At 37.4% G+C, this 26,087-nt stretch overlaps 1 protein-coding gene across 2 annotated transcripts in view; it reads right to left on the reverse strand.

The window, feature by feature from the left end:
* Nucleotides 1-26,087, reverse strand: part of IFT57 (intraflagellar transport 57) — a 61,578-nt gene that overhangs the window by 20,655 nt on the left and 14,836 nt on the right. For both annotated transcript variants that reach the window (XM_006170768.3, XM_027769205.1), the window contains one exon: nt 11,274-11,396. In XM_006170768.3, the coding sequence (XP_006170830.3) occupies nt 11,274-11,396 (123 nt within the window). The remainder of the gene's footprint in view (nt 1-11,273; nt 11,397-26,087) is intronic.

The raw sequence follows: 26,087 nt of genomic DNA on the forward strand, positions 1-26,087 counted from the left end.
ATGATTTCTCGCTTTCTGTCTCTATGTCTCTCTCTGTCTGTCTGGCGAGCGCACGCGCCCTACAGTGAAAATCTCTCCAAAAAAAAAAAAAGTCCCAAACTGGAAACAACTCATAACTCCCAGATGCATGCTGTCCTGGGAAGGATGAGACCTTGATTTAGGCAGCTCTCTGCCACTGGAGGAGCAGACACCTAGATACTACCTGCTACCCACACTTCCTGCAGCTGAGCAGCAGGTCCTTGCTGTAAGGGGGTTTGCGCAGCCCATCTGTTTCAACCACAGCAAGAGAGACTTTGCTATTAAAATTACAACAGTAGCTACAGTGGTAGAGAGGTGGGGCTAACTGAGCTACAGTCCCAAAGTGATACTCTCATGATTTCTATGTAGACTACTGATGCTCTTGTGACCTGTTTAAAGCTCCATCCCTGGGCAACAGTCAAATTCTCTGGAAATCAGATTAAGTGAAAGGGCCAGGGAAGAGGAAGGTAGAATGAGTTGTATGTGTCTGAGTTCGGTGCAGCAAGTATTTCTGGGACAAGTGTATCATTTACCATGCTTTCTGCAAGGAGATGAGAGTGCATTTCCCTTCTTCACAGAGAACACGCCCTTCCCAGTAAGAGAAAATTATCTGTATGATCTTTCTGGCACTTTACACAAGGAGATTTGCGGTCTCTTGTTGTTCTCATTGTCAGAATTATCAGTTTCATCACTGCTTGCATTTGTGTATTTGTCGGTGTGGGCACATATGTTTATGTGTGAGCGTGCGTGTGTGTGTGTGTGTGTATATATATATATACACATATGTGTGTGTATATGTGTGTGTATATATATATATATATGTGTGTGTGTATATATGTATATATGTGTGTGTGTGTATGTGTATATATATATATATATATATGAGAGAAAAATAAATAGAGCAAGAGTTTCTATTCAATTAAATAACTTTTGCATGAGATTCAATTACTTTCTTAATGAAAAATGCCCACCAGGTTGCAGGATAATTACAGAATGTGACTTTTCTGAATTTTTTTACTGACACCATTCTTCCACTGCCAGAAGCTTCAAATTTTCAGTGGTATACACTTGTGGTGTGAAAGCAAGATTTTTCTCTTGCGATGCTCAAAGAACTAAACACGTGACCAGAAGAGTTGAGTAGGTAGGTGTGATGTATGCTGCGGTATATTTATTGCTGGGGGTGTGGAAATAATCATGATTGTTAGAAATATCTATTCCCTCAGAGAAGTTTCTGCTTTCTAGATAGTTCTTTAATTTCAGACAAAAAATAAAATTGTGCATAGTGGGTGAGCAAGGTTATCCTAACAATCACCTGGTATTCTCACACCTGCCTATAATGGAGTTGAAACTGGAGATCCATAATCTCTCTACAAAATACCTTGTTAGTTAAATAATTACATTTCTAATGTGTGCCCAGAGATTATCTTTACTGACTACCATCTGTTACTAAAGAGGTTGCCTATATTGACTCAGACCTATCATTCATGCTCACTCCATGCACACCCGTTCTACATGGTCACACAGATTGCAGTGAGGGTTTCCAGACTGTAGGAGTTTTAATCCCAGAGAAGAGTTCTGGCAAGACTGACAGGGAATGAAGGGGTCCCTCCAAGAACTACAGGAACACTTCCAGGCCAAATCAAAATTTAATTATTTCACAGGAAGCTGAATAACTAGGGTAGAAAGCTGGACCAGATGACCTTGACAGTCTCCTAACTTGAGGAATCTACTTAACAAAACTTGGACATCAAACTGATTCATACCCAGCTCCACTTCCTCCCCAAACAAAACAAAACCATAGAAATATCTCCCACATACTTAAAGAACCAAGAAACATATGTTGTTACCATGGGGTACTAAGAATCAAATATAGGGGGATAAAAATCATGGTAATAAAGTCTGCTCGAACGTTAGATGGTTTTAATGAAACACACAGTGGTAATAAGAACTACTCTAATATAGTTGATTGGAAAAAATGAGTCAAGCCAATAAAAGGCACCTTTGTAGGAAGGTCCATATGACAAATGGTTTCTGCTTCAATTCATATTTTATATTAAGTAATTTAAAGGAAACATTAAATCATACTTTGCAGTAATGAAATATTTAGGCAGTCTAGAAATTTTAATTATAATCAATATCTATTAATTCACTGCTCTAAATCACAAATGTCTATTTGAGGTATTTCAGCAATGAGGCATCAGTAACTTCCCTCTGCAGTGTTTACATAACATGCCATCCTTATTGGTTATTTTCTTAAAAACTGCCATCACAGAGGTGCTGCTCTTTAGTTACAGCTGATGGTAATCTCTAAAGCAAAAACACTCGTACTCCCATTTCAACTTGTGATAAATGGACCTTTCCTGATCCAGTCGAAACGTTTTTCACACTCAGGGTAAACAGGAAGAAAGGTATCATCAACTGTCTTTAAACAGAGAACATTCCAAATGTTCAACAAGACGGTAACAGAAGCAACTGAAAATCTTTTCCAGTTGCTTAAAGATGGCTGGCATTTCCTCCACTCTTTTGCTGTATTTTTCCATGTACAATTTTAAGCATGATAGTCTTTCTACAACCCTGATATCTGTCCATGACCCACATACAACAAAGAAAAAAAAAAAAAAAAAAAAGAAAACAAAACAATCTGATCCTGCAAATACAGCTTTAGGCCCACAGAAGAACATCTTGCTTAAAAATGATGTAACAACCCCCAAATAATATTGTTTCTGAAGTCTCCTTTAAAGAAAGCTTGTCTGGTAAAAGTCCATCAGTGCATACTTCCCCTCATTCTGTGAGTTGCCGTGGCAGTTGAGTAATCATGCAGGCTGCTCTATAAATGTATGTGTGTCTAGTTAATTTAGGCAGTTTATTTTGATAGCATTCACCTCTTTTGATTATAGCAGGTGTTTCAAGGATAAATTTACTGAAAATTGTATTTTGTTTAAACAACAGCAGCATGTACATTTATGGCCTTACTATATTAAAAAGCATTTATTGTCTGGCAGCAATAGATACAATTACAAACATTTGTGACAGTAATTGGCGCTATTACTCCTGCATGGAGCCTCATGGAGACCAACTTATTGCCACCTGTATTTACATTTGTTACTGATAATTGTAAAAGCTGATTTTTTTAAGTTTGTTGTCTTATTTTTCTTTATAAAGTATGTGAATAATTCTCTACAGAAGGCCTGTCTACCAGAAAATCTATAAACATTATAAATGTAGTTTCCCCATTATTCAAATAACAGGCAGAATTCCATTTTAATGACTATTATATTCATAAAATACATTCTTGTATCCTAGCCTGAAAAATGTATTATGCCTTTCTGTTCAGGGATGCAAAAATCCTATCAATATATCCTATAAAACATACAGAGTATAAGTCTCTTTATTCTCAAACTATAGCAATTCATAAATCTTTGCAGGTCAGAAATACTAAGAGAATTAATTTTATTAGCATCTTACACTGCATTCAAACACAGCAATAGCAGAAGGTGAAAGCAAGTTACTCTCTCCACTGCCTTAGAATGAGAAAAATACCCTCTATTGCTTTCAGATACATAACGTGTTTACCATAATAAAAAGAGAAAGCCTACCGTTGAACCTTTCTGCAGAATTTTGCTTCCAGTTAGAAGAGACTTAGATCTAATATAGCAGTTCTGTGGTCCCTGCAGCTTCATTTAAACAAAGTTTCACCCTCTGCTAATGAAGGCCTTTCTCCTCTCAGGTTTTGGCCCTCATAGAGACTAGAGAGCTCAAGGGTTCAAGACTATTGCAATGATTCCATCCTCAGCATAATGACTCCTCCCCAAAGGTTTTCTGCTTTGAACACCCAAGGCAACACCTGTATGGTTTATTTATGTTAAAACACAATCCAGTTGCTTGGAGTTGACATTTAAAGTTTAAGATTTTATTGATTTTTTCTTTTCTTTTACAATCATACTCTGAGAAAGTCAGACACTGAAAAACAGGTAAGGATATAAAAAGCAATTTGGTGAATCAAAGGATTGAAATAATTAGAAACACATGTTGTAATACTTACAAAACCTTTTTAAAAATAATCTTTTTATCTAAATTCCTTGTAATGAACCTGAAGATTTACATAATTACTAGAGACATCTTGTGAAACGATGGGGGTACCTACCCAGCTATCTTTTAAAACAACAAAGCAGGAAATATTTAATTATAATTTGGAAAAAAAATCTGTTCAAGTCATTAATCAAAATTTTAATTATAATATCCACAGGGCATTAAAGCATGTTAGAACATTTGTTCATTGCATTAAACACCTAATATTAAATCATTATAATATATAATCTTTTAGGAATAAGTACTGAATAATTAAAGTAAAGGGCCCATGAAAGGTTTAGTTGAAAACTGATTTCACACTCTCTGCTCTTCCTTATTTCTAAGAACAGGAATAAATATTATTGTTTACCTGGTTTCTACTGTTGTAAAAGACCTTTGACTTAAAAAATAAATCATTCTCCAGATTTTAGGAGACAAGCTAACAAGGACTGATGATTTTTAAGAAGCCATTTTCCTATGGAGCAATGAAAAGTAGTTGAGACCCTGAATACACAAGTGGACAGCAGACAATGGCCAGCCCATATTCAAACACAGGACTCAGACTCACAATCTACAATGACCAGTCCAGGAAGCCAAGCCACAGTTTCTGTAGCAATCAGCAGAACACAATTAGGACTTATTCAGTGATTGCTAGCTGATTTTTGTCTATCACCCATTTCCAAATTAAAGTCAGTCAAAGTAAAATAACCAATCAACTGTAGGATGCCCTACTTCTAGTTTAGCCCATCTCCAGATCGGCTAAAATATGACATATCTGAAATGCTCCCCCCCCCACCCCTTTCTAGTATAAAACCTTTAAATGCCCCTACCTGCTTCTGAGTCTCAAGTGGCAGTGGCTGAATCCCTTGATACAGCTAACTTTGAATAAACAGTCTGCTTGTTTTTATTTGGGGTGTGTGGGGGGTCTCCATTTGTTTTAGCAAAGGGAAATAAAGCTTTACCTTTTATAGTAAAAATGAAACTCAAGGAAGATAGAATAATTTTCCTCAAGAAACATTAAGTATTTATTAAGAGATTCAAAATTGATGGAAAAAGTAGAAAGTGAACATCTATATAAATATTCATCTACATTTTTCTATTTTCCCAGAGATATGGTGTATCTCTGGGAAATCAACTAGTATTATATTCACCTCAGCAACTGTCGATTGATTTATTTAAAAATTAATATATGTATATAGGTATTACCATTATGGAATTTAAAACATTTCAATCATATTGGAACAGTATTATCTTTTAAATAATGGTCACAAAGTACCCTGGAAGAGATCTCCTCAAATGAGGTAAAAAAGGCAATGGCAGCTACAACTGATAGGCTGTCTGACTGTGCACTCTTATAGCAATCACAATTATGGATTTCTATCTAGTTTCCTCTTTAATTTTCATTTCTACTTCCTGCCCTCCATGTTTAGCCTTCCAGCTGGATTTCCACCTTCACCGATCACTTGTTTCTCGTTGGCAGGATGCTGTGAGTCTAAGCTCTCTGACTTTTCGGTCCTCAGGTGAGCCCATATTCTACACTCCGGCTCTTGCATGACTCTATCTTGCTATTTCTCCACCCAGATTCTAGACCTTGTGGTTGGACCCCATGCTGCTTAGGTTGGCCAAGCCATCTATGCTACCTGACACTCGGTTGGGGATTGATGGCCACCTCCAAATGCTATAGACAATCACTAAAGTTTCTGTATGAACTGTATTGGTATAAAATGTGTTATTTATCACACACACACACATATATAAATTTATATATATATTTTAAAGATGTGTGGTAATGCTTATGATAAAATATTATATTGGGTTGTCAGAAAAGTCATGATGCATTTTTACATAGAAAAACATAGACAAAGTATGTCATAACTTTTCTGACAACCCAATATTTATTTAAAAAGAAAGCGTAATCTTAACTATATAACTAAAACACATAGGAATAGTGGTCAATATAGTAAGTAATCCTTCCTGCACCATTTATATTACTTTTTCCCAGAGGGCACATGCACTTGCCAGAGAAGCAGGAAAGAGCAATGAGAAAGCACCCCAAACACTCCTCATGAGAAATGGTCCACTGCAGTCCCTTCTCCTACAAGCCCTTCTCTGTCATCTCTCTCTCCACTGGGAATTCTGGACATGGACATACATGTGCTCAACATTTTTCTCAAGCCACTGGGTCTGAGACTTGAACTGTGCAGTTAGCCATGTGGGATCCAGCTGCTTTAATTAGCATGCCACAGGCTGGCCCTTTCTGGCACCATTCTAGGTGCTTTAGATACGTTAGTTCATTTTCTCCTCTAATGACTTTTTGAGGGAATTATTATAATAAACTCCCAAATGGGAAAATTGAGGTACTGAATGGTTGAGTAGCTTGCCACAGATTCCAACATCTAATGAGTGTTAGAGCTGGGATTTGTACTCAAGTACCCTGGGTTCAGAAATTGTGGGTTTAACCAGTATGCTATACTGTCTCAATCCAATAGGAGGTCAGTGCACACGCCTTATCTGTCACTTACAAAGGCAAGGCCAAGGCAAGGTGCTTCTCTGTGTTTTGGGTTCCTCATCTGTGGTAAGAGGAATCTGTATCCCACGGGATGGTGGAAAGGGCTAAATGAGTTGCTACACATGAAGTGCTAAGAACAGAACTTGGCACATAGTAAACAGTAAATGCCAGTTATTACCATTATCATCAATATTACATATATTTACCAAGGAAAACTGGAAAGATTTGCCAAAGTGATAGTCATATGACTCTGATTACATCCTATGTAAAGATATAAGGCTGATGTTTATAAATATCCCTTAAATGATGGAATCATTAGTGCAGATATTTTGCAAATTCTTTCTGAATACTGACTGATACAGGCACCAAATATAAAAGGGCTATGAACACAACAATAACAGAACACTAATTAACATTTCATTAGGTATTAACTACGTGTCAGACACTGCTCTCCATGATTTATAACAGCCTTGTGAAGTAATATAATTAGTTCCATTTGACATATGTGAGAAAGGACGAGCAGTGAGGCAAAACAGCTTGCTGTTGGTCACATAGCTAATAGGTGATATAAATATGAACTCTGGGAGCCTCGGGAAGGCATATGAGATAGGCTCTCCCTTCTCTGGCTCTTTATGTTTACCATGATTCCATTTAATATCTGAAACTTTGGCTCAAACAGTCAGGAATTGACAGCAGGACTAAATACATAATCTCTAGCTTCTAATTCATAGCACACTGTTCCCTTCCTCCTTCAGACATTGTTTTGCATAACTTTTATTACATTAAAACAAAAAATAAAACTATTTTAAAAAGACTCAGAGGTTAGGCTAATTCTTAACTAGTTATAGATCTAAGTCTAGTCTGAGTATTGCAAATGTTTGCTCTAATGTAGCTTTAAATTCCTTCAGAGCAGTTGTATAACACTCGTGGGCATCACTGTTAGGTCTACTAAAAATCCATAAAAAAGAGAGATTCGAAACTCAGCAAAAGAGAAAGGTTAAGAGAAATAATCAGAAAAAATAAATAAATTACAGGATAGGAAGTGGAACCAAAATGGCAAGATGTGGAGTCACAGTGTATCATCAGTACCCTTGGATGATTTTAGGAGGTAGCAAGCCTTATTAGTTTAGGTATCCTGAGACTGTCTTTCTAAGCAACTGACTCCTGTGCCTTACTCATCTGGTCATAACTGACAAGTTATTACAGTGGTTTTTGGCTGTGCCATTAGACACATCGTTCCAACTTGGGATGGATCTGATTTGGTCTCTGCATATACAACACCAGAGAGTACACACCAGGAGAAGCAGCACTAGAATGGGAAACACTAATATAGTCTGTTCAAATCAGCATATAACAAAAATCCTTTATCTTCAGTTTTGGAGCATATTATCTGTATTTTTGGCAGCATTTATTTTCCTAATTGTATTTTGTTTAAGCTAATATTAAAATTAGTTTGTATTCTTTAAAAACTGGCAACAGTAGCAAGTGGTGCCAGACAACGGGGATAAGCTAGTTTGGCAACAAAAGCCGGATTGTAACCTTACAGAGAATATACAGAATAAAACATTGTTGCATAATAGAATCTCATCAGAGCATACAGATTCTAATATGTGCTATGGTTTGAATGTGTCCCCCCAAATCAATGTGTAGAGATTAGGCTGTGACCGAATTAAGAGATGAAAACTCAATTCTACCATGTTGAGAGGCAGGGCCTTTGAGAGATTAGGGTCAGGGTGGGGCCCCATGATTGTACACAAGACTTATGAGGAGACAGCGACAGACACAGCCATCTTGCCCTCCTACCATATGATCCATGTGATGCCTTGCACAGCCTCAGGAGCAGGTCTCTACCAACAGGAAGAACCTTGGCCCTTGACCTTGGACCTCCAGAACAGGGAATTAAATGAACTATTATGCTTTACAAATCACTCAGTTTCAAGCACTCAGTTATTAAGCAAGAGAATGAACTAGAATAATAAGCAAAAAGAATAGGAAAGGAGAGTTTCTTTGTTTTATAACTCTTGCTAGAAAGTATAGAAGAAATAAACTGAACTTGAGAGAGAAAAAAAACAAAACAAGTATTTGATCCCATGCCAAATTGTGTGTGTGTATGTCTACAAATGGAAAGCTATTTTAAATAAATGTATAACAAGTATAAATGATATTGGCCTTATCTCCCACATCTGTAAGCTACATAAAGTTTAGTCCAGCAATGGCCAGTAAAACAAATTGATCCTAAAATATTTCTTTTTCTCCCTCAAGCACAAAGTTGAAATCTCAAAATGCCCTAAGTAGTCTCTATTAAGCAAAATACCATTGTTTTAGCTAAAAATAAAGAAAAGGTTTTCATTTTGGTGTAGTCAGGAGTTGAGGAAAAGGGATCTACTATGATGCCAGAGTTGATCTCTTTTGATAAAGAACGGTAACTAAGTCTATATGATGACACCTCATATGTAATCAGGTTATTTTATTTATTTCCCAGCGATCAGAAACATTTCTCTGTTTGTTCACTCCTTATTTTTTCAACCAATGTATACTTTTATTCATAGGTAAGCTAAATGAAGAAGTGATGCTAAAGTTGTGTTTCCTATTTGCTACATCTAAAAGACTTAAAAATAAAGAGGAATTTGTGAAATATTGAATACAAAGTCCAAAAGATACTGAGAAAAATTCTTAAAAAGCATCAAAAACGACTTTAGGTTAGTATGTTTTACCATAAAAATGTAAATTTGAAATAATAACCTAGTCTAAAAATACTGAAAATTATCTGCTATTTCAGCATGTTGCTTATAAAATTTGATTGCATAATTGACATAAAATATTCTTATATGACTAAAGCTGATAGTATGATATAAGAGTAAGAAGAGTTCACCTTTTTTTTTTTTTTTAAGTTTACTATAGGGTGTATGTGCTTGCTGGAGAAAGAGAGAGAGACATAGAGGGGGAAAAAAGTAGAAAATCACCTCCCAGTAGGATGGACATGCTGCAATCCTTTCTCCTCTATTCTCTTTGGGATTTGGGGCATGCATGTACTCATGCTTGGCATAATTTTCAAGCTGCGAGGTCTAGGACTCGAACCACTCAGTCAGTCATGTGGGATCTAGCCACTTTAACCTCCATGCCACTGCTGGCCTCCAGAGCCCACCTGTTAACTAGTTAATTTTCCCCAAATCAGGAGATTTGGTCTCTATAGCATATGATATATACCTAATTTTATAAAATATTAATAGTACACATTAGCAACTAGATTTGTATTCTTCCTTTCTTTATTAGTTTGTTCTATAATGTGGAAATCAATGAATGTGCTTTAAAAAAAAGGAAGAAAAACCTATTGGGTTTTAAATGAGACACTGACTTCAAGAGTTCACTTAACTTGAAAGTAAACAAATTAAAGTTGCTTCCTTGTAGGATTAAGCTGTTTTTGAGTGTTCCCAACTACAGAACTATTTTAACATGTCATTCTAACTAAGATTACAATAATAGTGATTTTTAATTTCATGAAGGTTTGTTCTGACAAAACCAAAGCCTTGGAAATTATATTTTTACACAAACAAAAACAAAACCCCCACATTTTTGCAAAATTAAGTGTTCCAGCAAAGATCTAGTCAGTGATGAAAAAAAAAAGTTTATTATCGATAAACATATATTTACATAAAAGGGATATGCAAACAAAGAATTCACCTCTGGTGTTGCCAAATAACAGCTATCCTCCATAACGACAGGGTAAACACATGGTAAACAGGCTACAGGATCTGTCCGTGTATCTTGGATAGTTTGTTCCACAGCTCTTTACAATCTAGTAAGGTTTCTGTCATCCTCATCTATTCCGAGATTGCCTAGGAGCCTAAGGTACCTCTTACCTGTTCTCGGACATAGTTCTACAAGCCCAAATCCAGGTTTCTGAAGATTCATCAGCTTCCAAGGCACTCTGAAAATAGCAAACTCTGTAGGACTTCTACTTTGGGACACTTCCAGAGAAACAAGCTTCTGTAGGACCTATTGCCTAACACTGGGACTTTATGTCCAATCTCCAGGGATTAAAATGCCCCTTTACTTTGTTCACCCCTATGTTTCTTAATCCCTTCTGTAGAGATTTTTATACTCCTAATGAGAATGGCATTGTTTAGCCAACTATGAGTTTGTTTTGAAGTCATTACTTATAAAATTGTAGATAAAGAGGACACAGAAACTTGATACAATGGGCCACTTTATCTGATTTAATCCCTAAATCTTATTACATATGGTTTCTTAATTATTTCCTTAATATTTTTTTTAATCATGTATATACTGAATAGATTATCTAAGGCAACTTTCTGGCTGTCTTCTGTTTAGCCATACTGTATCTAATCCGTTTTATAAATCTACTCAGTTGGTACAGTCATGGGACTCCTAGTCTCCTAAACAAAACATGATTTCCAAGGAAATACATGATAATGTATTGAGAAAATACTTTATCCCGGAAAGCATGATGTGTTCCAAATCATTCTTTTAATGATCTACTCTTTGCTTTTTGGATATATTATACTATCTATTCATTCAACATTTTAAAATTCGAACCCCTATTAAGAGAAACATGGAAAACAGAATTCTACTGTCCTTCTTAAATAATTTGTATAACTACCCTGCAATGGCCTTTAAAAAAATTTTTTTTAAAGAAAATATATTCCCTCTTCAATACCTTATTGTCAGTCCTAATCGTGACTTTCAGTTGGGGTAGTACACGTTCCACTTCTAGACTCCATTCTGCAGCATCTGTTGTGGATTCCAAAATATCTTCTTGTTTGGCAGATTCGTTCATGTCCTAAGAAAGGAAAGATATCACAAGATCAAGCGTTTATAAAAAGAAATGGTGAAATTTTGAGGCATTTTTGCAGCACTGTGCAATTTAAATCAAGGATGGTAGTGTTAAAACTGTACTGGCAGAAGAAATTCTTTTTTGTCTTCCTATCCATGATGAAAGAAAATAATGCACCAACCTGGTAGAATAGGAAAATAAATATTAAAAAATAAACTGAATATATGATTCAGCTATTTTACAAAGAGTAACTATTCTCTCAGATTGAACTCAATGGGAATCCTCTCATAGGGACAAACCATAAAGGAGCATTGCTTGGTAATTTATGTTTGGTAAGAAAACACTGCCCTAGTTTAAATGTATACTGGAATCCAAGCCCCACATCTGAAAGACAATAAATATAAAATCCCCTAAACGAAGGGCTCCTATACACAAATTGTGTTTCCATAATTACAGTGATAGTTTGGTTAGGTCAAAGTACTATATAATGTAGATTAAAAATGTGATTTAATATTAGACATAGTTAAGCTAAAACAGGTTGGAGGGCAAATTTCTGCATTTGATTCCTGCCCTTAAGTAATCAAAATCAATCATGACTATTTTTGAACCACAAAAGGAAAACCTTTTTTTTTTTCCTTTTCCCAGCCCTTCACATTTCAGCATTAAGTATGTATGGATCTAAAAATGCAAGAAATGTACAAATTAATGATTTAAAGTTAAAGCCTAAGGCATTAATTTTGGTACCAGTTTTTCCCTTTAAATTTCCCTCATAAATTATTTGCAAACCTGAGAAAAATATAAATATTTATATAGAAAAAAAGAGACCCTAGAGTTATAAATTGCTAACTACAGTGCATAAACTTTCAATGAATTCTAATTGAAACAATCTGTTAAAAGGACTGGCCTTGTGGCTTAGTGGTTAAGGGAGCCAAATACCACATGGCTGACCTCCGGATCCTGGAGGCTTGAAAAACATGCATGTGTGTATGCCCCCCACATCCTGACAGGATGAAGAAATGGAGGAGATGGGATTGTGGCCTGACCATGACCCACTGGGAGGTGATTTCTCCCTCCCTCCCTCCTTCTCTCTCTCTCTGGCAAGCATATATGCTCTCTTGCAATTAAAAAAAAATAAAACACTAAAAACCTATATATATGTGTATACACACACACACACACACACACACATATATATATATATATATATATATATATATATATATAGAGAGAGAGAGAGAGAGAGAGAGAGAGAGAGAGAGAGGTCAACAGAAATATAACCAACTGTGAGACTAGCAGTTAGCGTAATGGCTATGTCGCTGGACACCCATATAGTGGACCATGGTTCACGTCCCGGACCCGGTGGCTTAAAACACACCAGGCACGTGTGTGTGCGTGCCCAAGATCCCGAGAGGAGAATGGAGGTGAAGGGATTGCGGCATGGCCATCCCCCCTGAGGGGTGATTTCTCGCTTTCTGTCTCTCTATCTGGTGAGTGCACACTCCCTATAGTAAAAACCTCTCCAAAAAAAGAAAATAAATAAAATAACCAACTATAAAATCAATAATTAATAATTAATGTGATTTATTTGTAGTCAGATTTTGTCCACAGAGAGAATCAGTAACATCTCAATATGGAAGAGTATTGAATGATTTTTAAGAATGATTAGTTTTATATGTATAATATGGCATGATGGTTGTATTAGAAAAGGCCTTGCAAGTTAAAGATAACTGCTGAAATATTTACAGGTAAATTGACATGATATCTCAAATTTACTTTAAAATGCTACAGGAAAAAGAGAAAAATGAGGGGCAACTTGGATAAAACAAGTTAACTAAATATTAATAATTGCTAAAACCAGGTAATGTTGCATAAGGATCCATCACCTTATTCTAATTTTGTGTGTGTGAAATATCCCATAATACAAAACTTAAAGACTAGCTAAATAGTCTCATGGTGAAATGACATTTTCAGTGTAAATTTATGTCCTTAAAAGACATTAAAGTTTATTTCTTACATGAGAGAGATAGAGACAGAGTACCCCCAACAGGGTCCCAACACTGTGCTCCACCCCCAGCTTCAGGCAGCTCTGCATCAGGGCATGAGCCTGCCGCACATATTTGGGGTGGTCTCTGGACATGAGCCTGTCCTGTGGGTTGGCCTTGGAGAGTGTTGCTTTTTACTCCTATACTACCATTCAGCCCCCAAAAGACACTTTTATTAAAAAAATTATTTAATTTAATTTATCATTATTTATTTTTTAATTTGACCAGAAAGAGAGAAAGCAAGAGAAGGGGAAAGTGAGAAAGCTAGCTGACAGGTCCGAGACTCAAACCATAGTCAGCCATGTGGGAGTCCAGCACTTCAACCACCATTCCACCTGCTGGACCCCAAAAGATGCCTCTTAAATGAAAGTTCATTAGGTTAGTCTTTCCAATTCAGTCTAATGCTAAACAGAAGGTTAACCTTATGGGGTTTGTGTTGCTGTGGGAACTTGAGGTCTTCAGAGGCTTAAACTTACTTCCAGCTAAGAGACATAGACTGCTGACAGAATATCTACCTCTTATATTGGCAAGTCCTAAATAGACTCAGAGGCTTAAAATAAGCATATATTGCTTTTGTTCAGAAATTCAGGGGACTTTATATTTTTAACCTCAGTATTTAAGGATAGATAACTAAAACATGCTTTTGCACTTTATAATATATGGTCTGAATTTATTCAGTTACATTCCACTTAGAAAATCAGAAGTTTAAAAAAAGTTACAAGGATTAATTTAAGTTAAATGTGGTTAAAATCTAAGGGAAAGAAAGCTTAAGATTCTATTTTAGGTATTAAATTGCTCCTTAAATATAGAAACATTGTATTACTTCGAGTACTTACTAGCAGGCTATATACATCTACATAAATGTAAATGGAAACAGCAGGGTAGCAAAGAAGCACCATAACTGGGAAGGGGGTGCCGCATTCACAAAGACTGGTGTGAAGTGATGTGAGAATGTGTGTGATGGCAGGAAAGGAAAGACTGGGTCTCCCTGCTGCAACCTAAAGCAATCAGTCGAGTTCTCTGTCATGTAAATCCAAGTTGGCACCCATAACATGCATACCCTAGGAAGCACCAGGCACTGTCTATGCTCACTGGCACATCTGGGTACCTAGAGCCCTGGGCTCTGGGAGACTGGATTAGGACTGGCTCATTTTCTACAATAAACCAAGCAGGGCAGACTAGTGAGGTGGGTCACGTGAGCCCAGACACACAGGGTTGGTGTGGGCATGCATGCAAGCTTACTCCTGCCAGGATTTTGGGCCCCACTGCCCAGGCTAAACCAAGAGGGCTTGTCCTCTCAGCAACAGTTTTGCATGATTCTTATTATAATGTAGGTTTTAGTCACTGATTTCAAAATAAGTTTGATTTATGGTGCTGTTGTTGGGGTGAATTGAAGCTGAATGCAGTTGACTAAATCTCAGAGCTAGTGCTCTTCAACCCCCACCTCCTCAGTCTCAATTCCTCCTCCTTCCCCTCCTTCCCAGAAGGTGAAGTTCAGAATCACCAAACTAAGGGGGCGTGGGGGGAGGGTTGGCATTCATCTACAGTTCCACTTTCTTTAAGCTTGAACATAGAATTGCTGAAATTGTGAATAATATACTCAAACTCTTTTACTCAAGGAAGGGCATGTTTCTCTAATTTTCGCAAAGGCAAATGAGTTTGCAGGGGCCCTATCTGAATTAGATCCAGAATCTGAGTTAGTATGGAACATGGAGATCAAACACTGCATTAGGCTACCTCATAAGCTATTTGGTTTTTTATACTGGGCCCTTTAGTAAGTTACATTTACCCTTGCTAGCATATTATTTGATTCCCTTAAGCAATGATGTCGTAACTCCTATTGCCAATGTTCTAAAATGATTTAATGTAGGGGCTCAAAAATTTTCCCTCACTGATAGGCCATAATTAATATACCAGGGGAAATGGCTTAGTTACTAAATGAAGAAAGGGCAAAAAGATAGCATTACGCTTGTGGAGCAGCCTTCACACATTCAAACTATAGCATCTCCTCCTACTTCCATGTTTACAGAGTCATTTCATCACCTCATCCCTCACTCAAAATTTCTAAATGCCTAATAACTGGATACATTAACTGAGCAAGTCCTGTATATGAAGCATAAATCATTTTAAAATTCTGTACTGTGCCTTGGTTATAATACTTGGAGAAAAACTTTGCTCCTCAACTGTTTTCCACTTAACAAATGGTATTTTATGTTGCGCTATTAGTAAAGAGAAATAAAGTGTTGTTTTTGTTTAATCAGAATTTTATATCATCATGACAAAGTCCCTCTCTGAAACAATGCTAACTAGGATAAAGCACAGCTCTTGGGAAATTGCATTTACTAGTTACTGCTGCTAAAGAAATAAGAAGCTCAAGAAGACACAAGCTATCTAGAAGTCTCATTTATAATTAATTAATTTAACCAGTAAGCCATTTGTTGTAACATTGAAGTAAGGATGCAGACCCTGTGCTTGGTGCAGAAATATCAAATCCCTGCCTGCAAAGAACTTACAGCCTATTAAGACAAATGTGAAGCCAGTTAATAATTGGTCCTAGGTAAAAGGAGAAACTGATGAGAACTGATGATCCTAAGACTTCCAGAGGAAGAATCGAAGATAATAATCCAAACCATCCCATAAAGTAATCTGGGGCTCAGAGAGCAAAACAAATCATTGGAGTCAATTCAAGGATCAAAGATGCAGTGGTAATATGCAATATTAATAGGACAGCTAAGTATTTAAAGAAAGACTATGTTCTATCTCTCTGTATATATGTATAAAATGGCAATCTCGTGAATATACCAGTGACCAAATTCACTTAAGCTCAATTCATATACCTATTAAGAGGGACTTCGAAGTCCAACTAGCTTTTATCAGATTAAATAGTCAGGGAAAATAGAACTGAGTTGTCATGAGTTACAACAGTATGGTGTAAATATTAAGAGGGTGTCTGAAACTCCAGTCTCTGCTCAAATCCCACCTACATTGTTTACTTACTAGCTGTTGGTTAAGTTACTTAACCTCTCTCTAAATATTAGAATCCTCATCTGTAAATAAAAATAACAGGGGACCAGCAGTTAGCGTAATGGCTATGTCGCTGGACTACCATGTAGTCAACCGCGGTTCGTGTCTTGGACCCGGTGGCTTAAAACTCACATCGGGCGCGTATGCGTGCGTGCCCAAGATCCCGAGAGGAGAATGGAGGAGAAGGGATTGCAGCGTGGCCATCCCTGCTGGGGGGTGATTTCTCGCTTTCTGTCTCTCTGTCTCTGTCTGTCTGGCGAGTGCACTCGCCCTATAGCAAAAACCTCTCAAAAATAATAAAATAATAATAATAATAACAGTACCTTCCTCATTGGAAGGGTTGCTGTGGGGGTTAAATGAGATGATGTCATCACCAGCTGGCCTATTATTTATAATTTTTAAAATGAGAACACCGAGATGGAGAGCGGTTAGGCAACTTACCAATGTCATGCCATTAGTAAGTGGTGGGTCCAGTGAGTGTTACTCTAGATCACAGGATCTAACCTGACCACACATCTCCTATTAATCCTTTGTCTGTCAGACATGATTCAGCTATTTCATGTTTATTCCTTGTCTTTTAATTTTATGGTGTGCCCTACCCTACTTTCTCATTTTTATGAATTCAGATTTACCAGTATTTTTATTTTACATCTTTGCTTTTCTTGTCATGTTTTATCTTGCATATATCAACCCATGAGTATAATACTTGTCACTCATGTTCTTACTATTTTTACATTATCATTTTTTACTATTGATTCATGTGAAGTTTACCTGGGTAAGTATGAGGGAGAAGTCCAGCTTCTTTTCTAAATGAACAGCCTGTTTTCACAATAGTTCTGCTTTCTCCAATGATTTGCATTGCTTCATTTGTTGGTATCACCACATATTTGAATTGTTTTACGGTCTCTACACTATCTCGTTAATCTGTTTCTTGTGTCAGTAGCCTTTCAAATTTACAAAATAAATAAATTAATAAAACCCTTCACAAATAGCACAAAGAATTCTCACACCCTTTTCATCCAGATTCCCCCAAAGGTTAGCGTTTTCTATAACCTTATGGTAATTATGAACAGAGAAATATGATGTTCATATGTGGATGCTGAGATTTTGGGAAATTTTCACATTTTCCTACTACTTTTTGTGTGTTTTCAAAAGGAATATATTTCACTTTTTTAAAAAGTAAAGCTTTTTTCAACAAGTTGGTAAAAATATGATTTTGGTTAACTTCCAAAAACTAGCTGGTAAAAGTGGTAAATTCTTTAGGAGTTTTAATGAGAGAAAAAGAATGTTTTAATACAATGGAAAGACTTAAGTATATCTTAAGATGTATGGGATGTAGATGGGCAAAAAGGAGACAAGCCAAGTGTTTACAGTGAAGAAAACAGCATAAGCCAAAATACCGAAATAGAAAGAAACAAGGCTTGTGAAAATCACAGTAAGAGAGACTAGGGGCTTAGAAAGGTGAACACTGGGAGGCAAAATAAATAAATAAATGAATATTAAATATATTGTGAAAGACCTTAAGAATCTAAGCTAAGGAAGGTGATTTTGTCCCCCAGGCCAGAGAAGAAGCAAAATAGGGTTATAAAAGTAAGACACAAGGACTTCAGGCCACTTCTATGGCCTGGTAGTTAAGGAAGCCTGATCCCACACAGCTGACTACACAGTTGAAGTCCTGGACCTGGAGGTTTGAAACACACCAGGTGCATGTGTCTATGCCCCAAATCTGAATGGTGAGAGAGATAGCAGATGAGGGATTGTGGCATGAAGATGCCCCAAAGAAACTGCTTTCTCCTCTACCTCTCTCTTTCTCTCTCTCTCTCTCTGGCAAGAACACACACCCTCTAACAGAAACTAAAAGAAAAAAATGAAATAAAATAAAAAATGAAGCAGATATAGAGTTTCATAACTTAGAGTTTACTATGTACACATAGTGTTCTGACCCAAGAACAGTGAATAAAACAAAAGTTCTCAAGAAAATGCATTCAAGCTATATTTTATAAAGACTTACATACAGCTTATATAGATTTGTAGGTTATAAGAGTAAATGATGCCAAAGTGATTAAAGGTGTCACTTAAGAGGCAGAATCAGAGCTAAACCCTGAACATTTAAGATTCAGAAAGAGGGACAATGGGAAACTATTTTAGGTAAGAGACAAAGGAAAAAAGGATGTGATAGGAGCAAAGGTATTCACACAGAGTCAAAAGGCCTGTGAGAGGACCCATTTAACTGGAATAAAGAAATTGTGGAAGAAAGCAAGTTTGGCTATGTGGACAGTTGTCATATTCCTGAGGGTCTTGAAAGTCAGACCAAAATTTTTCTGTTTTATAATCTATACAAAAGGACCTGTAGAAAAAGCCATCAAAAGTTGTTGAGTTATGGGACCAGCAGTTGGCATAATGGCTATATCACTGGACTCCCATGTAGTCTACCAAGGTTTGAGTCCCAGACCTGGTGGCTTAAACTCATGCCAGGTGCATGTGCATGCGTGCCCAAGATCCTGAGAGGAGAATGGAGGAGAAGGGATTGCAGTATAGCCATTCCCCCTGGGGAGCGATTTCTCGCTTTCTGTCTCTCTGTCTCTGTCTTTCTGGTGAGTGCATGCACCCTATAACAAAAGCCTATCAAAAAAATAAAAAGTTGTTGAATTAGAATGGTGTGATAAAAGTCATGTTCTAGTAACTCACAAGAGGAGAGTGAAAAAATACTTTGGAAAAAGACTGGTATGAAGGACCAGCAGTTAGCGTAATGGCTATGTTGCTGGACTCCCATGTACTCGACCGTGGTTCAAGTCCTGGACCTGGCAGCTTACACTCACGCCAGGCACGTGTGCGTGCATGCCCGAGATCCCAAGAGGAGAATGGAGGAGAAGGGATTGCGGCATGGCCATCACCCCTGGGGGGGGGCAATTTCTCACTTTTTCTCTCTCTGTCTCTCTCTGTCTTTCTGGTGAGTACACGCACTCAATAGCAAAAACCTCTCCGAAAAAAAAAAAAAAAGACTGGTATGAGATTGAAAGATGAGGACACCAGAGACCATTTACAACACTACTGTCATATAGTCCAGACATGTGATAAAGACCTGGCCTTGAAAGACAGCTGAAGAAATGGATATATGAGAGATTTCAAAGGCAATGTCCACAGGTTATAGTGACTTGATAGATGTCCTGGATGAAAATGTGTCTATCAGATATTCAAAGCAAAAACATGGCCAGGGTGGGTGGTTGTAGTGATGAGAGATTAGAGGGGTGGATGAGTTTAAAGAATATAGGGTTATAAGGCCTGACAAAGCACAGATATTCTGAGCACTCATCTAATATACTGAATGATGTAATAAATACCTGCTATTAGTGTTGATTCAGAAAACATCATCTGTTCATTTATAGAACAATAGCTCTCAAATTATATCTGAAAAAAATCATTATATTCCTTTTCATTAGATTCCCCTTAGTCATTTCTGTAGGCGAGACCTTGTATGACAGCAAATTTAGTCTATTGGGCCTTCAATAATAATCCACAGTACAGATTATGAAAATAAAGCCATGACATCAGCAGGACTTTCTAATTTACATCAAAATGCAAGCTTCTTGATAACTTACATCCTGTATAAGCTTCTTACTCAAAAATACTCATGGTAATCTAGGGACTTATTTGTATTGAGGGACTGGGGCTTTTTATATTCTCCTATAGCACATAGAATGCTGGTAATTAATTCCAGTCTCGAGGAAAGGGGAAAATTTATACAAAATAAGAACTGTACCAAGTGCATACTCTATGTAGCACCATGTCTGGTGTGGTCCATAAGTTATTCATCTCAGAACAGGCCTGGAAAGAACTACTTGTGTTCTCATTTTACAGCTAAGGAAACACATCCACAGAGAGGATAATATACTTGCTACAGTCGTGTGGCTAGTGACACACAGTCAGGCTTTTACCCAAGGCTGTTTTTCTTTTAATGCCACAGGGTACATGCTTGTGCATGTACATGAGACAGAGTAAATAAGAGAGAGCAAGCCTCCTAACAGGCCTGGTCGCCTGCTCATTTTCCTCCAATTCTCCATCCCATCAGGATACTAAGCACTTGTCTGTGGGTTCCCAGACTGTTGTGACCAGAGCTGGGACTTGCACCTCCCAAAGGTGCGATTTCTGCCACAGCCTCCTGAACATATGGGCTCAGACCTGGAAAGGACCTTGAAAAGTCTTTGCTTCCCATTTCTTGTTAGGCCCACAATGAAACCAGGAGATAGATCTCTTTTATTTTAAGCATAGATTCAAAAGCTGCACTAAAGAATGAGCAAAACTCTGTCTTATACACCAGCAAGAACTGCCATTTGAGCCTTCTCTGAGGAGTGAGAAGCAGTTTTTTTCTCTAGTCCAAATTTCCTATTCACCTCTAGATGTTAAACTGATGGGAATGGTGCAGGTTAGTTACCAGAAAAATAGAAACATTTACTCAGTCATAATGCGTTCTGTCGCACTCGAGCGTGGCATTTTAATCATTTTTCCTGTGAAATACTAACCATAGACTTCTCTCACAACACAGATAGGAGGCCTAACACTCAAATGTTTGAGGAAAGCGGAAAAAAACATTTCCTCAAGCAGGAATCAGAATCAGTGGGAATCTGTGGGGTAAGCTACATTGTAGAGCAGTTTTTTCCCCCTGTATTACTCAGAGAGGACATTTGGTCCAGAAGAAAGTGTAAATCATATGTAAAAGGAAGAAAATGTGAGGTTATGTAAGATCTTAACCAAAACAGATCCATCTTTTCCCCCTCTTTGCTTACTCTACTGCAGACTTGCCTAGATGACACTCTCAACAAAAACTGAAATGACGTTTTTATTCTAAGCCCTTATTTTTACTTCCTTTCAGCTTTTGCTTTTTAAGCTAAAAAGTCTCTCACTCTTGTTACAATGAAGTTTTGCTAAGTAATTAAAAATCAATTGTGTTTCAACCTTGTGAGATACTTGGTTTTATGCTGTATAACTAGAATTTAGTTTCTAAAACCTCAAATTTAGCATCTCAAGGAAGAATAGTATCTATGGCATGTTTGAAAAAAATGTTTTGAAATGAAGTGATGGGCATTTAAAAATAGAATTCGGAGCGCGACAGCTCCCTCTCGGCTTCTTTCACTGGGGGAGTAGAGCGACACATCTGCATTGTGCCGTCTGAACGCTATGCGCCTGATTCTGCTGAGTTTCACAATGGAGAGGGGAACTATAAAGACCACTCACAATCACAGTGCAGCCGCCAGCGCATGCAGGCAGCTCTCAACTGACAGACTCAACTGAGAGACAGATATGACCAGTGCACCTCGCCACCAGTACCTTCCTTCCCTGCTGCCACTCCTGACAGCTCTGGGCATTTGAGAAGACCCTCACCATCAGGGTCCCTGCTCAACTGTCAGAGCTTCAGGACTTCTTCACCAGGACTCTGGTTGACACCAGAGTCCTCCCCTCTTGGCCACACTCAGGGTGGCTTTGGATAAATTTTGAGAACATTCAGGAATTAGAGGGATGTAGAGAATGTGGCATTTTGTGGACTGTCCTTGAAGCTAAATATTCACTCATGTTTTCTTTTTAGGAAAAGCTATCTTAAAATTCAAATAATTAAACTACAAATGAAATTATGGAAGATGAAGCAATCTCTCACTAATTATAGTTGGTTTTCTAGAAAGTATTATGTTTGGCAAAAATCATAATTGGAGTAAGGGAACTAAAGGGAAAATTATACAGTAAGAATGGCTTTAAATATATTTTTTAAACCTTAAGGTAAATAAATGTACTGAAAAGCAGCTACTTCCAAAACCAATCAATTTTATGAGCATCAGCATTCATCACTGATAGCAGGAGCTCTCCTCTTCAAAGGTACCCATTTTCAGTGTTTAAAAAATACCACCGTTGAGCCATGATCTGCTTAGGCAGACTAACATTTAGTCAATGGGCAGGCAGTACCTCCTTACAAATTCCTCAGATTTGTATTCATATACATCTGGTAGTGAGGAGGATGGACCATCAGGTCCTCTTTCAAGGAAGAACTTGCTGCCCAGCTGCAGGGAATGTGGCTAGCAGAGGGCTTCCAGCTGTCAGGGCCTACCCCACCTCATCTGGGAGTGTGCCCTTCCTGACGCTTGCTCCAGAGCTCCTCCCCAGGTTGGCCTAGTCTGTCGAGTTTACATGGTAGCTACTTGACTTTTCTTTGCCCAATCCTGCTTTCTTCCATTTTGCTTCACAGGGAGGAATTTTTTTCTTGAGAGAGATTTTTGCTTTAGGATGCATGTGCTCACTGGAGAGACACAGAGAGCTAGAAATCACCTCTCGGGGGATAGCAATGCCACAGTCCCTTCTCCTCCTTTCTCATCTCAGGATCTTGGGCACATACGTACACAACCCAGCATGAGTTTCAAGCCTCCAGGTCTGGGGTTCGAACCACAGTTTGCCACATGGGAGTCCAGCAACATAAACATTACACCATCTGCTAGTCCCCAGGAAGGAATTTCGTTCTTTTTTTTTTTTTTTGAGCTTCTTTGCTATAGGGCGCGTGCGCTCACCAGAGAGATAGAGAGAGACAAAGAGACAGAAAGCAAGAAATCACCCCCCAGGGGGGATGGCCACACCGTAATCCCTTCTCCTCCATTCTCCTCTCAGTATCTTGGGGATGTGCGCACATGCACCTGGCGTGAGTTTAAGCCACCGGGTCCAGGACTTGAACCATGGTTGACTACATGGGAGTTCAGCAACAAAGCCTTTATGCTAACTGCTGGGCCCATCAGGAAGGAATTTCTAATAAACATCTTGTGCCCCAAATTCTGTCTTGGTGTCTGCAACATGTTATTTTTGTTTGTTTGTTTGTTTGTTTGTTTTCCCATTTAAATTCTCTCTTGCTTCATTTTATCACAAATCTGAGGAAAATACTTGTGTATACCCAACTTCTGAAATTATCATGATACTTAAGAAAATGCTTTTCAGTGTCTAGACTTTATCTAATGAAATGAAGGAAATAGGTAAATTTTTTCTTGTATTATCCGACATGGTACACAGAATGGGAAGTTGTTATTTTACGTAAGTTCTTTTCTCTATAAACTATACTTTGCATATAAAATCATAAAATATAAAATGACATACATTCAAGTACGTATTCATTCGATGCAATTGTTTACCAAGCAATTTCTACGTACCAAGCAAAGGTTTTTTGTTTTGTTTTTGTTTTAAAAAAAGGGCAAAACACTGAAAAAGCTTTTGCTCCAGAAGAGTACGTATGCTAGTGGTTGAGAAGAGAATAAACAAACCAGTAATTAATATAATACAATGCCAAGGTCTGAGAAGAAAAATAATGCTGGGTGAGCAGATGAGCAGATAGCATCTGACTAGAGAAGCAGCTATTGTTTCAAAGCCACAGGTAAGGAGGAACTGCTGTAATCCATACCTTTCTGGGCTTTCACAGTCATATACACATTTAGTAAATCAATTTTCTCAATAGCATTTTTTGTCCTAGTGAAGAATTCATCATGTTCAACTTCACTAAGACATATTTCTTCTGCACTGTGAGTCCACCTGCTGCATAAAACATAAAATCTTAAATCTATGTTACTAAACTATATAGCGATTGTGTCTTGGGGAAAGAGCAGCCTGAGCTATCATAAGATATAGTCAGACACAGCTGTCTCAGGCAGATGGCTTTAGTGGGCAATATCATAAGCTTGCCAGATTTCTTAAAATATGAAAGGGTTTTCTGCCTCATTAGTACTTTATGGTTGACCATCCACAAACACCTGGTGTTCAGACTTCTTCCTCTTGTGAAAATGTAACACACATAGTCTCAGCTCCAAAGGATATATCTTAATAACCTTTGTCCAAAGGATCAAATACCTAGATCACATATAAAGGCACAGGTAGGAGAAAAACTCTTTTTCCTCCTGCTTGAGATGAAAGATTGAAATGGGGACCAGTAGTGACTAGTAGTAATGGCAGAGGCAAATTAAACTATTTTGCTGTTTCTTACTTTGTCTAGAGAGAATCCCAAATGGCCTTTACAGTCCTCTATTTACAGCATCAATATAAGAATGAGTAACACAGGTGACAGTTTCTTTCTGAGAACTGTGCATAAAACTCTACTTTTGTGTTTCTTTTCATACGTTAGGAACAGTTGGTCATTATCATCACCAACACACACGTTACATGAACACCAACACCACAGTGTACTTGCCCAGAGTAGGAATCAAAGCATGGCCTACTTGTTGAACTCTTGTTATGAAGTAAAGGGGAACAAAGCAATAGATTCGAAGTTTGGAGAAACACTTCAAATTCAGGTATTGCAACTGATTAGCTTTTTAAAAGATTACACTGTCTCACAGATATAAATTTCAGTGTATATATAAAACAGAGGTAACAACATTTACTGAAATGCCTCACAAGGTCAATAAAAGAATCTATTCTAAAGTACTCTGAAAACTATAAAATGATCTGCAAATGTAAGATATAGTTACAACTGGAGTTTGTTTGGGTTTAAATGTTAATATATTATTATAATTTTTAATTGATCAATACAAATACCTTCATTCTAAAAAGCATTTGTTTAATACAAACTAGGGAAATGTATATATATATATGTATTATGCACATACATATATATATAAAACGACAGTTCTCCCTGTTATCCAAGAGCTTAAAAATCAGATTTGAAAGGGAGAGTGTAAAGGGAGATATGGTTTTGATTTTTTGTCAGCACTTACTAAGTACTTTCTGTGTGACAGATAGTACAGTGCTTTCCATGTAGTGACTCTTCTAATCTTCAAAACCTGAAGAAAATGTAATATTTTATCTCATTTTACAGATAAAGAAGCATAAGATGTTTGAAAACTAGTCCAAGGTCAGAACCCTAGTATGTGTATAAGTCACACTTCAGGCAAGTTACTAACAATGCTGAACAGAAAACACACCTACACCTATATCATTAAATAATAACTAAAGAGAATTAGCAATGCTAAGGCAGTGAATGATAAACGAAGAGATCATGTTGGGGTGGGGTGGTCACAGAAGTCTTCATAGTATGAACCCCAAACCAGATCCAAACTTATTTTGAGGATTCAAACAAGAAAAGCATAAGTACAAAAAAATATTACATTACATATGTATTTTTGAGGGTGCAATAGTCATACACTTTATTGAAACATTATATGTGTGTGTACACACACACACATATATACAAAAATCCCATGTGTATATTGAAAATATATCCTTGTATGTATACACTTTTATTGAGTGGGGTTATTTCACATTAAAGCAGAGTAAAAGGGACCAGCAGGTGGTATAGTGGTTAAGGTGCTGAACTCCTATGTTGTTGACCACGGTTCAGACCTGGCGGCTTGAAACTCACAACAGATGCATGTGCATGCCCCAAATCCTGAGAGAATGGAGGAAAAGGGATTGTGGCATGCCCATCCCCCCTGGGGGATGATTTCTCACTTTCTGTCTATTTCTGTCTCTGCAGTAACTTTACATGCCCTATAGCAAAAATCTCTCCTCAAAATGGGCAAAAATCCTGACTAAACCAATGTCTGACTACTTATCCAGATACCAGTTTTGATATAGTCCATTTTATTTCAAAGCGTTACAGTGTATTTTCCTATAATTA

This window comes from Tupaia chinensis, unplaced genomic scaffold, assembly GCF_000334495.1.
Source record: "Tupaia chinensis unplaced genomic scaffold, TupChi_1.0 Scaffold148904_1, whole genome shotgun sequence".
In the NCBI taxonomy this organism is placed as follows: Eukaryota; Metazoa; Chordata; class Mammalia; order Scandentia; family Tupaiidae; genus Tupaia; species Tupaia belangeri.